This window comes from Chamaea fasciata, unplaced genomic scaffold, assembly GCF_029207755.1.
Source record: "Chamaea fasciata isolate MVZ Bird 193981 ecotype frontalis unplaced genomic scaffold, bChaFas1.0.hap1 SCAF_7, whole genome shotgun sequence".
Classification (NCBI taxonomy): Eukaryota; Metazoa; Chordata; class Aves; order Passeriformes; family Sylviidae; genus Chamaea; species Chamaea fasciata.
Genome location: NW_027094092.1, coordinates 22,042,230 through 22,058,420, shown reverse-complemented (window position 1 = coordinate 22,058,420; position 16,191 = coordinate 22,042,230). Strand labels below are relative to the sequence as shown.

The 16,191-nt window shown below is 39.9% G+C and overlaps 1 protein-coding gene across 4 annotated transcripts in view; it reads right to left on the bottom strand.

Moving 5' to 3' along the window:
* Positions 1-2,262: 2,262 nt before the first annotated feature.
* Positions 2,263-16,191, bottom strand: part of LOC136292331 (1-aminocyclopropane-1-carboxylate synthase-like protein 1) — a 30,096-nt gene continuing 16,167 nt past the window's right edge. For all 4 annotated transcript variants that reach the window (XM_066187887.1, XM_066187885.1, XM_066187884.1 and 1 more), the window contains 13 exons: positions 15,728-15,787; positions 13,064-13,134; positions 12,455-12,524; positions 11,291-11,357; positions 10,741-10,838; positions 10,097-10,174; positions 8,982-9,082; positions 8,252-8,341; positions 7,226-7,271; positions 6,934-7,075; positions 6,183-6,325; positions 5,647-5,800; positions 2,263-5,442 (listed from right to left, as the gene is read on the bottom strand). In XM_066187887.1, the coding sequence (XP_066043984.1) occupies positions 5,144-5,442; positions 5,647-5,800; positions 6,183-6,325; positions 6,934-7,075; positions 7,226-7,271; positions 8,252-8,341; positions 8,982-9,082; positions 10,097-10,174; positions 10,741-10,838; positions 11,291-11,357; positions 12,455-12,524; positions 13,064-13,134; positions 15,728-15,787 (1,419 nt within the window). In that variant the 3' untranslated portion in view covers positions 2,263-5,143. The remainder of the gene's footprint in view (positions 5,443-5,646; positions 5,801-6,182; positions 6,326-6,933; positions 7,076-7,225; positions 7,272-8,251; positions 8,342-8,981; positions 9,083-10,096; positions 10,175-10,740; positions 10,839-11,290; positions 11,358-12,454; positions 12,525-13,063; positions 13,135-15,727; positions 15,788-16,191) is intronic.

Here is a 16,191-nt window from a genome sequence, read left to right as displayed (position 1 = left end):
TGGAATTTGTTTTTAAGGGCTTTACCATGACACCATACATTTGCCTGCTGTCGCATACAGCATCCTGCATTTTCTGCTGGGATGATCAGTGTACAGAGGAGAAAACCTTTTGCTAGCTACTGTGTCTCCACATATAAAGAAGCTGCATGTGAGATTATGGTGCACCTTGTGCAGTCAGTGATGGAAGCAGCATATTCTGAAAACACCTTTATAATAAAAGGGGCTAATTTTAAAAGGCAAATATGAAGAGGAAATCGAATGGTCTGAGGACATCTTTTCGACCTTATTTTCCATCTAGCATGGCATAACTAAAAATTCATAGCTCAGTTTATTCTTCTGAAAATTTTGTTATTGGCTACTGCCAATTTATAAGGTACTGAACTAAATTAAAGAGTTTCTATCATAAGAGAAAGAAGGATGTTGTAGCAGCCAGTGAACCTTGCTTTGGTTCACTGTTCTGGTTTAAGTCTTTCAACCAAAAGGTACCCTCACTTATATCAGTGAAGTTTTTAACTAGTCTGATCAAGAAAATATCTAGCAGCCAATTGCATGGTTTTCTCTCTTGATCCAGTCCATCATACATTTCCAGTGCTGCTGGTTTGTGAGGGATGGCACTGGTCAAAATAGTGATTTGTCTTATGTCTGTAACTCTTAATTCCTCTACTGCTTTCCTGAACTGAAAGGAAAAAAGAAGTGTAAGTATACTTAGAAGGGGTGCTGCAATAGCTCCCACTGAGGGATATGAGACACAAGGAAACGCAGTTAGGCAAGAGTTCCCTTCAAAGAAACTATTAATCTGGCAGAAAGATGCAGATAGAAACAATCTGTCAGTGTGTGTTCCCCCCTCCCTAAAGCTTTCAGCTGTCATGGCCTGCAGAGGCATTAATCTTTAATCAATTGAATGTCTTCTGCAGTGAGGCATCCAGGGAAAGGACAGGTCATAACAAGCATTTGCCTAGAATAACTAAGCAGTCGTGCATGAGCTGTGCCATCAGACCTTGCTGGATAGCAGCAGGGAATAGATGGAGAGCTAAAAATAGCCTTTCCTTGCAGTGTTTTTCCAGACTATTTTTGATTCTCCATTTTGATAAGGTCGACTGGCTATTTGCTAAAAATAACCAATCCCGGCAAACTGAGGACAAAAAGTAGAGTATTTATAACCTCCTCAGACTCTTTAGTACATTTGTTGGCTGCAGATAATCTAGGATCTTGTCATCAGTCAGTTGCCAGTGTTTTATGTAAGTCAGTAATAAATAAAGCATTAATTAGAATGGAAAATCAGTCTATCTTGCCCCTCTGATTTTCTCAGATGGAACACATAGTTTTGTATATAATCCTTGTAGGTTACCTTGCCCCATTCTTCATGATGTGGTCTGAATTGCTTCAGAAATAATCAAAACAACCTCTTGTTAGGTCAGCCAATCTTACAAAAACAGTTGCATATGTAATTAAAAGTGCAAAAGCAGTTTTGTATGCCTGATACTTCAGAAGCAGAAATTTTTAGGGGTGTCATTCACATAGCTTCCTCCATGAGAGGTTTTTTATCATAGACCCTCTGTGTGCTACTATCTCTGATGAAATGAAAGCACCACTCTGACAGCAGGATAAGAGCAACAGAGGGATTCTGTAACCAAGTAACTGGAGGAGGACTGCAGAGAAATTGTCAATATAAATGATAATTTGACCCCAAGGCAGGTTTCAAGAAATTGGGTCATTCTGGGAATGAGGGAAACACACAGCAGTCGGCCCAGCCCAACTGTGTGACCTATTGGATGTTCCAAGGGCAAAAGACAACAATTAAAGGATCAACATTTATTTTTTAAAAAAAATAAAGTCTATCACACAGTACATTTGAGCAACTGCCCTTCTTCAGTTAAGGTTGAAAACTTTTAAGTAATTAGTGAATATTTTCCTTTACAGATATTTTGCTGAGGACCTATTAAACTTCTGTAAGGGAAAATTCATCTTCACAGATTCTTTCTTTAAGTATGCATGATTCTTCATAAATTCTTATCTTGAATGAGCCTCACTTCTGTTGTCTGCTTAACTGCAATGTAACACAGGTTAATAATTTGGAGATTTGCAGATTTTTCCTTCCCACAAACATGAACATGTCAAGTACCTGCCTGAAATGTATGTTATGGAAGTCTCTATGACTGAGAGCAGTGCTGCATAGGAAATTCCCACCTCTGCCCTAAAAGTGCTGAATATTTCTCTGGAGAAGAGAAACAGAATGGGGAAGGGGGCAGAGGAGGGGGACAGAGAGGGAGGGGAAGAGAGAGAGTGACTGGAACACGGCAAGGACCATGAAACCATTTAGGATCCTTTCTGTGCTCAAATGAATGATAACTGGAACACAAAAATGCAGGCAAAGTGGATTTTATCATCTTGTATGATTACAATGAGTACAAGCAATGAAGGCACAGTGTCATACTCATTTTGATGGCATTTCTTATTTTAGATGAAATGCAAGAGTTTTAAAAATATAGATCTGACTGGCTTCATTTGAGGTGCTGCTCTGTTTGCCTATGACAAACAGGTCAAAAGAAATGTGAGGGCAGGGACAGCATGGGTAAGTCCTTAATCTTTTCTCTATATTTTTTTTTCTGTAGAGATTTGCCACACAGAAAAAGAAAAGGCCATTAACGAGATCTATGAGATACATCAAGCAGAGAAAACATCTAACATGAAAGTAGCAGAAAGAACAAACAATTTGTAGAGGCAGAATCGGTGTTTTTCTTCTCAGGGGTATTCTTAGAGCAAATAGGAATTGATTTAGCTTCTATATACATATGCGCAGGACTTTCTACATGTTTACCACTTCTTGTAAACCAGTTAAGGCCATTCACAAAATGTATGGGGTTTGTACAGTCAAAAAAACCCCATTGTTTTTTTCCAATAGTAGACTCACGATCACATTTCTCCCTTGCCTCATTTCCAGCTAAATTTTTATTTTCTGTGACCAAGCTAACATTCCTCAGTGACGAGGTCCTCAGACAGCTGTTAAACTTGAAAAAAAACATAGAAAATACTCCATGCAACAAAGCGTGTGTGTGTGCTCTGTTGAGTTACAACAAGCTCAGATGTAACTGTGGGCCATAGTATATTAGCTGTGAGGATTCTGAAAGCACATTACACCCTTTTTCCTGCAGAGGTGTGATTTAACTAGCTGAATCCACACAGAGAGAGTACAATAAGCCTGCTTTTTGAGCAGAAAATATATATGGGTGAAAAATACTATCTTAATTGTTACTATTGTATATTCATATACTCCAACTGTAAGAATTAGAACAACAAAAGAAAATTAGGAGTAATTAATGGATTGAATTTGTTATAGGGATCCCCTAAAATATCACTTTAACTAATGTCTTACCTGGTTCTTGATTTCAAAGAGCTTGCTCCCTAAAATTTTGTTGCTCAGGTCCTCCTTGGGGTACAGAAACAAGAAGGGGAAAATCAGGAAGTCCATTGGTAATTTGGCTGTACACCTCACCTCCCATTCCATTAGGGAGACCTGCCTTCTGCTATAACTTACTTTCTGGACTTTAAAATATTGTTTATGAACAAATGCCAAACTAATTAACAAATATTGTGTTTATAACTATCCCTTATATATATATATATTCGTTATATATATAACTGATCTTACCGTTCACCTCACCAACCTTGCCTCATCACTGAAGGAGGAACAAGTTACTGCTCACAGCAGTCACAAGGAGCACCATTGTCTCTTCAGCCACTGCTCAGACTTTCCTTCTCACTGTCCAAGCAGTTCTCCACCACCACCACCCAGCAAATTTTGGTTGCATTAATTATTTGTTGCCTATGCTTTGGTAATTTGGTTTACGATGCAGATGTGCTTTTGTCACTCATGCTCATCTGCCAAAATCTATGAGGAGGGGAAAGGTGGACTTCTGTTCCGTTTTCATGGGCAATTTCATTCAACTCCTGATTAATTTGCATGCAGAAAAAACAGGTCAAATTCCTTTAGGATACCTAATTTTTTTAGTACCAGAAGTTAAAGAGCTTTGTATCTGTGAAAGAAGCTTTCCAGTTGAAATACTCTACCGCCAGCATACAGAAAACAGTTTCTTAAACTGGGAAAGAGAAGAAGGAGACAGAAGAATACCATTTAAGTAAAAAAAAAAAAAAATACCCTGCAAATTGAGAAACACAGAAAAAAACCTGCATTAATTGTCATGATAATGGTTGAAGGTGCATCCTTGGATGCCTGTGGTAGGTGACAGAAGCAGCTGTACCTGCAGGTACACCTAGCATGGTGGCAGAAGCATTCTCTGCACTCTTTTGCCAATATATGTTGTTGTTAACCACAAGAGACGGACTTCCAGGGATAGAAAAAATACAAAAAGCACACTGACTTTCTATTGCCTCTCCACTTGTAGCTCTTTTCTGGACATTCTGCCAAGAGGCCAATGGATGCAGTTTATTTATATGAATATAAAAAAGAAGAATAGAAATAAAACCAGGCATTTCACCAACTGAGGGCAGTGGATACTGTCTGATCTGAGGTCAGACTGGAAACCAACTCACAACAAAAAGATTCATAGAACTCATGACACAGTCCATAACCATGGTCCTTAGAGCCTCAGTTATGAAGATGAATCTATGCACATGCTTATTTACCCTTAGCTAGGGCTAAGTTCGGGCTGACACTAGATTCTATCTCCCAAAAACACCTCTTTGAGACAGCTGGCCCTAAAATAGTTACATCTGATCATCATTTAAGAAATCGGAAACTTCACATAACTTAAAATCTAAAGTCTCTTTTTTGAAAGTGTGAAGAAGAACAAAAAAATTACACCACAAGACCTTATAAGAGAGTTAAGAGCATATTCATTAGAAATGAAATATAAAATACAGTGATGCCGCAGAACAGAGAGCAGCACGCAAACAAGACACAAGACACCCCCCCCATTCCCTACCCTCACCCCGATCCATGGAAACACACCTATATATTACAAATTAGAGATCTCAAACAGGGGGGAGAGGAGGGGGCCTACAAAGTAAATTTCTTGCTATACAGAAAATATATTATTTGTTGGAAATCACTGCTGAGTTGTTAGGGGCCCAGGGTCAGTCACTGCTCAGGAATGCCCCACTGCTCAGGAAGGCACACTGACACCTATTGCTTCCCCACCAGTTTGCTGAACACATCATAGATCTCTGGCTTTTCCTGGGCAAACTGCTCGGCTGTATTTTTCTGTAGCCAGTCAGATGAACGCATCTGTTGCTGCAGGAGGCCAATGAGGTCACCAAGGCTGGAGCTACTGGCACAGGTAGGGTCCTGGTGGCGGGATACAAAAATTACTTCATCTGTGCTATCCGCTTTGCCATCCTGATCTGATTGACAAGGCTGCTCCTTCTCCTCAGCCAGTATCTCCTGCTCACGCTCTTCCAAAACCTTGCGTATCCGTTGCATACCTGCAGCGGTATAAGGAGGAGAAACACTAGTGTATTAGTTTAAGCCACAAGTGTCTCCAAATCCATCAGATCCAGAAAAGGATAATGGAGAAAGGAAGAAAATCAGAGAAGACAAGAGGACAATAATAGTCTAAGTTTAGGATTAAAAAGAGAAAGGAACAGTGCTGCAGAAATTGTGGTGGGAGGAAAAAGAGCACTACTCACCTAACTGCAGCCGGTGGGTTTTGTCAGCAAAGATGATGCGGAACCATCCAGGTTCACTGCACTCAAAGGCTTTTCCGCAGGACAGGAGAACCTTATTATCCAGAAAACGCTTCCAGAGCAGCAACTCCTCCTCAAATGTGCCTGTCTTAAGGTACTAGGAGAGTCATCAGAAGGGCCAGAGGTTAGTACCATATAGACTACATCACTGAGATCCTCATGAATTTGTGATTCCCATGAGGTCTGCAAAGGCCAAGGGAGACACCTTTTACCTCCGAAGTACAGCAGTTGTGATACAATGGAAGAAATGGGGAGGGAAGTGGCTTGAGAGTAGTAAGATTCCTGCAAGGAGGGAAGCTCACAGATTGACGACAGGGAAAGAATAGACTGAAACATCTGGCAGTCCTTCTCTCTCCTCATCAGACGACAGATTTGTTAAAACAAAATGCTTGTCACAATATTAACCTCTCCTCCAGATGCAGTTGCACTACATGCCTGCCCTCACCCCGGGAGAAGCCTCACTTCCTAAGACTACCAACCTTTCGGAAATCAATCCAGACAAAGAAGCCTGCGTTGCGGTTGAGAAAAGGAACCCCAAGTGTCTTCAGCTCATCTGTCACATACGTATGAGCAGCTTTTAGGCGGGCATGGTTGGCCCTCAGGTACACTTGGTTAATCCAGTCTGACCAGAAGAAGAAGATAAAGAAAAGAATCACGAACTGAGAAAGTATTCAGATCTGTTCAAGCTTCCAAAACTCTCTTTTGGGTCTTTTTCCGCTCCACACTTCACCTCCTTCTTTTGTTTTCTCTTTCCTCAAATAACAAAAAGACAGCCAAGAAGTATTTTGCAGTTTCATATCTGTGCACAAGAGTATCTCCTTGACCTTCCTGAGGAAGTTTCCCTACATTTATAGTTCTTAGTCATTGTGGACTGTTAATATTCCACCCTGGGCAGAGTTAGAAGGCCATTTCCATTCTCCTTGTCCCACAAGCCCGTATCCTTTGTTTCTGCTCATCTGGTTCTAGATAGCACTGCCAATTTCTGTACAAATAGCTACCACACTTCTTCCAAAATGCTCCTCTAACTCTGCTGATAAGGAGCTCTGCAGAAAAGGTCCTTTTCTGCAGAGCTGTCAGCCTTGTGTTGCATGGGCAACTTCAGGGTAATGGAAGACTGTCATTTAAGGTGTACAAAGAGGAGACCACTAAGGAATATAAGGGGAGGAGAGATCTTCCAGGTACCAAGACACACAGAATGGCAGAGGACTGTACATGGAGCTACTGACTCACCTCTGTCTCTAAGCAGCTGTGCAACCTTGTGCTGGACAGGTCCACAAACCCCGTGGAAATAACACAAAGAAGCCACTGCATTAGTAACATCTTGGTTCTCTGTATACAAAGTACCAAAACGAATCCCAGAAACAGCAAAATCCTGCAGAAGACACAGAGAGACTACTTTATTACACTGAACAGCTGGGATCCTATTACTACTGACTTGATCTTTCCAGCATGAGGAACCTGAGGAGCCCAAACCAAAACCTACCAGCCACAAAGGCACAGCATGCTAACAGCCAGCACTCACCTTGGTTATGCCCCACATCACGTGAGTCCGCTGTGGATCAGGCAATCTGTATGTAGAAGGATGCAGATGGGCAGTTAGTGTCATAGGTGCTGAAGCTTTTGGATCACCAGTGCAGCATTGCAGAAACAGAGAGGCAGCATTACACAATGATAGACAGTGCACCACTGAACAGCAGTCAAGCAGGGAAAATTCAAATGCAACATAACTTTAGAAGCTAGGAACCCCTTAGAAGTAGTTTTAGACAGAATTTTCGAATATTTCAAAGACAAAAATGCTTTCAAGTGCTACATTTTACATGCAGATTTCCTGAATATACGAAGCTTGTACATTTAATGCTAGAAAGCAGGCTTCTGTCAATGTATTTGTCAAGAATCAAAGGCAATGTTCTTTTATATCTAAGCCCAGCAATACTGAGCTAGCACTTAACCAAGTACATTTTTTTTCCTTGCAACTGAGCACAAGAAAATATCTAGCACCACTGGTGAAGACTAGAAATTAAAAAAAGAAAAAAACTCAACACCACACCACATTTTAAAAAAAAGATTTTTAAAGCATTTCATCTCATTAAAACACTACCTAATTAGAGCCATTATCCAGACTGTAATACTACTGTGATCTGGGATTACTCTATGGAAAATTAGGAAGTAAAAAGCAATAGAAAGTCTTTACAAGCATCAACAGAAACATGGAAAAAAACATTTAGGTAGGAAGAAAAGCATCACCTTCAACAAATGAAAAATCTGTTTTCAGTTTTGGGGACTGTCATAATCAAGTACTGATGCACACATTGAGAAGTATACCACAATAAAAAGCTAGCTACCATTTTTTACTTGCTAGATTGTATTTGAAAAAATGCATTTCCCATTCAGAAATAACCAAAAAAAAAAAAAAAAGGAAAAAGAAATCAATATAAGGTGGATTCAGAATTTGCTAGCTCATGACTTAACTTCCAGTTACAAGTTCTCAGCAAGGCCTCATGTTGAACTGTCACTGGAAGATGGCCAGGGAAGTAGGAGCTGCTTTTACCTGTCCATGCCTAGGACACTGTGAAACGTGGCTGATTCATCAAAAACTGACAGCATGTAGATCTCATCTACTATCACATGCAATTCATGCCTGCAAAAGGACAAAATGGAGATTACAAAAGAAGGCTCCTTCTGATTTAACAGAGACAAATTCAGGCCTGCAAATACTTCCTTTATACAAAAAAGAGGGGATGCCAAATTTTGCAGAAATAAAGCTTAGATTTATTTTGTGTACATTGAAATGATTTCAGCTATTCCTGCTTAACAGTCACCGATGTAACAAGACAAAGATTCTATCATTGCCAATGTGAAAATTAATTCCTATATGTACTACCCATCCACTCAGCACCTCAAAGAATCTGAGTCTCAAAGAGTATTATGATCCATGATGAAATTGGGAACCCATATTCATTTACTTTGTCTTTACAGATACAGAGAAACTGAGATGAAAAGAACTCAGCTTCCTACCAGGGTAGCACAGTGCCACAGTGTTTCCTTGGATTACTGAAAAATAAAACTTGCATTCCTTGATGCAAGTTGCTTTGCCACTCCAGATGACTGCATGGTCCATGATCTCAGCACTCCCCTCTCCCTTCTTAACTCCACCAATGTGTGTGAAGAATAGACTATTTGCCTGACTTAAAAGATATTCACAGATAATTTCAGGGACAGCAAGTAGTCCACCACATCTGAAAGCCGTATCTGACTCAGGGTATCTCAAACTGACATACCTTTTAGCAAATTCCAGGTAATCCCGTAGTTCTGACAAGGAGTAGATGTCCCCAAGGGGATTTTGGGGATTCAGAAGAATTAAGGCCCTTACAGTGACACCCTGCAGAATACAAATACCATAGTATTAAGAGAGTGCCTATCATAAATTTTCAGTTGCTCTACTTGAGCAGTCCCTCACTTGAGTGTGACACAGGAATCCCCTGAAGCTTCCACTATGACTTTTCACCACGACTTTTCACCACAATGGTTAGATTTGCATGAGAAAACTTTCAGCCACAGATTAAGTTTGGGGTTTTTTTAGAATTAGATCATTTGCAAAGTGAAATGAGCAAAATGTTACAGAATTAACCTATGGTTTTGAAAAGAGGGAATTGCCACCACCAAGTAAATGGTTGCCATCTGGTCAACCAAATAATGAGAAAGATGGTCTCATATGCTCTCAGTAAGGAAGTACTTTTTCTAAGCTGCATTAGTAATTGGGAAGTAAAAAATTACTGAATACTGCCCATGAATGTGGCAAGAAACATGAGAATTTAAGTTAGGTGGATGCAAAGTGTACTCATTTAGAGCACACTTGGCTGGAGATGTCAGAGCTGGTAACAATTCAAAGATGCAGCTAAATATTTATGGGATTTAGGACAATGCTGAACTTACAGACTAACTCTTCAGAAAAGGGATATTCACTTGCATTTTATCCTCTTGAGTTCCCTCCTGAAAAAACTCTTAGCATTCTTAGTGTATTCATCTGCCCTGCAGTGTAGAGCAGCCAGTTTTCAGGTAACTCGGCTGGCCTTTCTGAGAGAGAAATCCTGAGTAATCCCAAGTACATACCCAAGTAATTTTTTTTTCGGTGATATGAATGGGTTCCAGTGCTTTGTGAATAGTTTGGTTTATCCTTTCTGCTGTGACAAAAACTGGACAGACACAACACTGAGGGATTCCCCCTAGAACTGCCCCTGAGTTTGCAAGCTGTCATCTCAGATGGTCTACAAGGACAGCAAGAAAGCCAGGTGCTAGGTTTTGAAAATGCTTTGATCTTTAGGCCACTTCTGGGATGTGACATCTCCAACATATTGTAAACTTAGGTGGTGATGTGAAGCTCAGCTAAACTCACCTCTGCCCGGGCATCCTGCAAGGCTTTCTCCAGTTTTTCCACTGTAAGTTGAAAAGGCCGAGTGCTTGTTCCAGTAATCTGAAAGACATTAAAAAGATTTTAAAAGGCAAAGTTGTTTCAATAGAGACTGCCTTAAGCCAATCCACAGAGAAATGTTCCCTGAAAGAAAATGAACCCCCAACAATAAGTACCTAGCAACCATCTCCTTATCCTTTTATAGTACAGAGAGAATAAATAAGTAAGTAAAATCAAAGAAAAGGTAATCAGAGGTTGGCCAAAATCAGAATTTTCTTCCTATCCTTGAATAACTAAAGCTATGTAAGATCTCCATCTGCTCTTCTGCCCTGGGACTACCTTCAGTAGGACATAACATAACTTCTCTCTCCAAGGTTCAAAATGGTATTTTTTTCCTTTCAAGGACTTTTATTGGGAATAAGATATAAGAAAAGGACAAAACTGGAATCCAGATTCATGGTCTCAAGCGACTTTCTTGTGAACTATGTGCCTATTTTCCCAGCAATAAACGGTGTAAATGTTCACTGGCTGTAGTGTACCCTTGTTCTGAGAACTGCCTGCAGAGGTTCCCAAAGCTCAGCATTCCGGTTTAACTACAGAGGTTGCTATTCCCTTCTCTCGGATCTTACCTTACTGTCTAAATAGACGTACACCAGCTTGACATTACCATAGAGAAAGACACTCTGGGTAATACCACCATAAAAGGGAGTAGCAATCAGAACAGCTTCTGGAACCAAGAAAACAAAGTTGGTTATCAACAGGTCAGTCTTCTCTCCTAATGTGCTTTAGCTAAACGTGAAAGCATTTTTACAGCTGTGTCCTCTGGAAACACTGTAATTCTATTGCCTCTTTCTTCACTTTATTTATACATTAATTCTTTATTCTTCTGCAAGAGCCCAAGTAACTATGAGTATAGCCCATGTCTAGTCTGGCAAACTAAAACAGGGCACCACAAAAACAGTGAAGGCAGACAGGGCAGGCACCAAGTGTAAGTGCATGACATCTTCAGACCATGGAAATGAAGAATTTCACAGCACAACTTTGCAGGAAACAAGAACTTTGCAGCAGGCCAATGCCAATTCCACTACTTCACTCCTGTCTAACAGTATTTAAACAAAGTAACATTATTTCCCAGCAAAAAAACCCCAAAACAAAACTATGTTCCAACCATCCACTTACCCCCTGGATCACAAAGGACTGTAGCTAATGCAGAAAATAAAGAGCCACAACCATTTAAAACAATCACCTGCAGAAGAAAGAGAGAAGCTAGTGATACACCCATACATAGAAAGTTAACACTATAAAATAATAATTCCTGAAAATATCACTGGAATAAATTTTCTCCCTAATTCTCAGAATTTTCATGCTGAAATCCAACTTCTACCAGAATAACTTTAGTCCTGTTCTTTCAGAGACACTTTGTACTGGTGCCATTTTTGATTCTAATAAACAATTTAGAAAATGAATAGGCTTAGAGTAGGGGAAAAGTTGGGGAGCAGCTCTGAGATGTTAGTAAAACAAAACACTTTTCAACAGTTAACGTGTTATCACCTCTTCATGGTAACAGCAGTTCTGATCTCCTGCCAAATTTGTGCAAAAGTGGAAACTACTGTCTCATACAGAAGCAGGTTTGACTCCTGTCTCTACAGGACAAATACTCACAGGTACCATGAGTTTCATTCCAAGCATCAGGAAGAATAGGCAGTGATCAACAAACTGATCAGTGGTAACCTCAGTTCACATGAAGTATGGGGTTTTGCTGAATGACTGCAGCCAGAAAAGCAATGGCTGCACCAGCTCCTGCTGTCTTCAGCACTGAGCAGAGACAGGAATCCCTGACCTCCAGAGGCCCCTTCATCCAGGCTGTATCTCTCACAAGTCAGCAAGTCCTGCAGAGACTCAAGTCTTGATGTCTCTCTAGCAACACTGCCACAAATTTTACAGGCTAAAACGAACTCTTGGCTCAATTACAAATCTTTGTCTTGAGATATAACAGAGGAATGTGATGACATGAAACTCAACTGAAACAGTGGGCACTCTTTGTCAAGGCTGAGAGATACAGGCATAGTAGGTCCCCGAGCTAAACAGGGAGATCAAAATAAAAAGTCCCATTGAGAGTACTAGCAGGAGGAGCTAGCACACAGAAGTGAAACATGAAGCAAATATACAGTAGCTCTGAAGGGTTTTGACAGAAAAGCTACTGAAATGAAGAATCAATCTCGTTTACATGATAACAGTTTGCACTCTTACCAAATCATTTGTTTGAAAAAACAGAATTTGAAACTGTTTCTCAACAAATGGCAATACTATAGAACAGACACCAATGGACACTGGGTTACCTACATTCTCTGCTTTAAGAGGTGCAGGGGCCTTGCAGTAATAGGTCAAAAATCGAGCCACTTCTTCCCGTAAACTGAAAAATACACATATGCAAATACTGATTCAAATATTCTCCAAGAGGCTGGGCTTTCAAACAAGGTTTACATCTTAGGAAAGTCAAGTCAGGGACAGTAAAGTCTGGTGAAAATAGTCAGAAAACAGGATAGCTCTGGCCCATGGAACAGACATGATTTTTACACCCAGCAGAGGTGCCGCAGATAATGCCTATAATGGTGCATGCATTTCTGACAAGCTTTAATCTGGCACAGAAGAGAAGGATTAACAATCCCAAGTGTTCACTATGTTTCAAAGAATTGTTTGGAGTTACCCAATTTGTTAATGTATACAAGTACTTTTAAAACTCTGCTTTAGAAAATTTGCATCTCCTCTCACATAAAAGGATGTTTAACTGGATGAGCTTGTAGGACAGCTAATATAAAGTCTTGCAAAGAAAAAGATGATTAAGTGACCTAGAAAAGCTTTAACTAGAGAATGTAGCAGAAGAGGTTTGTATTCATCCATTTGTTTATTAAACAATTAGTCAAAAAGAGAAGTGTTACAGAAAAGACTTACAACAGATGTCCTTTCCAGTCAGGATACTGAAGCAGTGAAGGGTCCATCAAATTCATATCAGCCTGTGTCAGCTGGGAGAAATGAGAAGAACCATTAAAAACCCAGTTACTGATAAGGGAAATATGGAGATAGGCAGGATCCATGTACAGGCACACACCTGCACAGACACTTGTGCAACTTCAACAGTTCTAAAACTGGATTGGGAAAGCTACCGACCATCAAAGTTAATGCAGCTTGGTGAAGCAAGGACCAGCAAACTGATCTGTGATACCTTCGGGCTGTATGAACTACAGGTATCTGCTAAGTTATTTCAGGCAAAATTTCACTGCACAGAAATCTACAAAAAGGATGCAGAACAGGCAACATACGATGCCCATAACCAAGGTGCCTGCAAAAGACTTTCTCAGCAAATGAAGCAAACCCAAGAGTGTTTTGGCCAAGTTCTGAGGACAACAGCTTTTAGCTGGAAAAATAAATTCCAGTTGTGAAAGCCCAGGTCTAGACTGTCAGAAAGAATTAGAAAGGAATTTGAATCAGAGTCAGATATGTATTTTCTTTAATAAATTTTCAATTTTTTTTAATGAATTACAGCTTTCATTTATATCTAGTTCAAAATTACTGCAGCTTCTTCATATTTATATTTCTGATCAGTTTGGTAAGTGTTGAAGTGTAACAGGAGCTTTCAAAAGACAGGATTGAAATTATCTTTCTAATAATAATTCCCCAGAGCAGGCACTTTGTTCCTGGTGAGAAGTTCCTTCTGATCTCAAAGACAGATTGACCTGAACTGTGGAGGTCCTTTTTAATATTTATAATTAGATAAAGTGTGCACACTGCTTTTACCTAAATATTTTCAAGGTCATAAATATGAGGGTTTCACATAAACCAGCTCTGTGAAGTTTCAAGGGAAAGCACAGTGTTGACACAGGCAGAGAGAACATTTTAGATTAAGAAAAGGCGATAAACAAGCATTAGGTACAATATCCCTTCCAAATATTTAATGGCAACCAAATCTATGAGTCAATACTAAAAAAGTAAAAAAAAAAGTAAAGGTGGGGGTGACACTAGTAGGTGATAGTGCAAAGGAGGAGGGAAATTCCCCATGCAATGTGAAAGTTTTGCACATGACAACAAAACAATAACATTTTCTATAGGTACTTTAATAACTGGTGCCAAAGCTCTGGAGTTTAAAGACAGTGTCCTTATCCCATGCAGAATTACAACCTGGTACTATAGGATAAAAGTTCCTTTATTCAGCTGTAGATGTTCTCAGAGTCTATGTTGCTTCAAGAACTGTGCCTCCTTACATCTCTCTCCTAAACTTATTGAGAGAATGAAACACCAAACATACCAGCAGACTTGGTCAAAAATGACTACAAATTAATAGGGGGGGAACCCCTAAAAGTATTGTGTTAAGTATTCTGTAATTTAAGGGTCAGAAGTTGAAAACAGAATCTGGATGCATTATTCAGTGGCACCAGTAAGTAATCTTTAATCTATAAAAAATATTTGCCTACAATCCCAGCTAATGCTGCCCTTAGTGAATCCACACTGTTACTCAAGGCTGCGAGGACTGAGAAGCTGGCAGCAACATCTTTGTTCTGCTTGTTGCCACAAGCATGCACACTACACCTGGCAAAGTCTCAACCCACTTTAACAGAAGGGCTAATTAAGATGTAGCTGATTAATGTCTCCCTCTGCACTACTTACTGCAGACATGGTGTTAGTTTAAAGGGGAAAGGACAGTGAAGGAAGGCACTACCTACACAGCCTGGAAGACACCTTTCTGTGCAGGCAGCAGCTCTGCTTTACCTGTTCTTTTAGCTGGAAGGCGGAGTGGTGGGGTAGCATCCCCCAAGTCAGTGGAGCAGCAGGCAGAAATAAAACAGGGAACATTTTGAGGGTGGGAAGTGGTGGAACGGGAGCAACCATGAACTTCAAACTGCAGAGACTGACTGTCCAAGCCTGAGCCACCTTCCCTATCCGCACACAACCACAGGTAGGAAAAAGTACTACCTGCCCACCTCAAAGGCTGCCTGCCACCTGGGCAGTGATTTTAATGGAAATCTAGAAGCATTCCTCTACAGCACAGTTGTGTTGTTTCCTTTTGACTTTTTCTACTTTTTCAATTCTGCTATGTGTTCCACTCCTCTGCCTAGTGCAAAGCCAGCAGGTAGCAGCCGACCCAGTCTGATTTTGAGAGGTTTCACTGCTGCCACACTTGCACATTTCAGGTGAGTTCAGAACCAGGTGTCCAAGTTGTGTGACTTTATAACGGACACACCTAAAGATACTCAAAATTAAAGAGAGTTCAAAACTAATTTCAAAACATCTGTTTAAATTCATCTACTGTAAGCAGGGGAAAATAAAATTCTTCCTATTTTCATCTAGTTTTCTGAAATAAGTACATCCCCAGAGGGAAACCCATCATGAAAGGAAGAGAAAAACACCCGTGTTTCTATCCTCCTGGAAAAATAAAATAAATAAATGCACAAGTAGCTGTGATTCAAACGTGAATTCAAAAGTGATTTCCAACAAATTTAAAATTCACAATGAAAAACTTTACCAGAGAAACCTGAGTAACAGCAGTAACTCTAGGAAAGTGCAAGCTTTGAAGAGGAACTGCACAGCAAATTCAGTGTTTTATTTTGGAACAGGACTCACCCGCTTGGACATCAGGTCAAAGCAAAGCTTGTTCTCACTGGTGCCAAAATTTATTATACCCTAGAAAAAGAAACAGTATTGTTTATAGACACATAAAACATGTGAGTACAACACCTTAGCTATCACTTCCCTAAATTGCCTTCAAAAAGCTTACCAAGGAAAAGTCAAAACACAGTTCAGATAACTCAAGACATGCATCTATGTGTGTACATTTCCATATATATCCCAAGCACTTGGCTTCTTAGTCAACTAACTGCGTGTAAATGAACATGCACTAATAGTTTACACTTCTTTGCAGAACGTGTTTAACTTAATCTTGAATTCACTCACTATTATATGTAACCCTAAAACAACTGAAAAAAACAAGGTTTTAAACAAGGATTTGGATATATTTCTTTATCTTAAAAGCATTTTTTACCATTAATTACTATTCCACTCTACTGATTTGCTCAAAAACCATATAA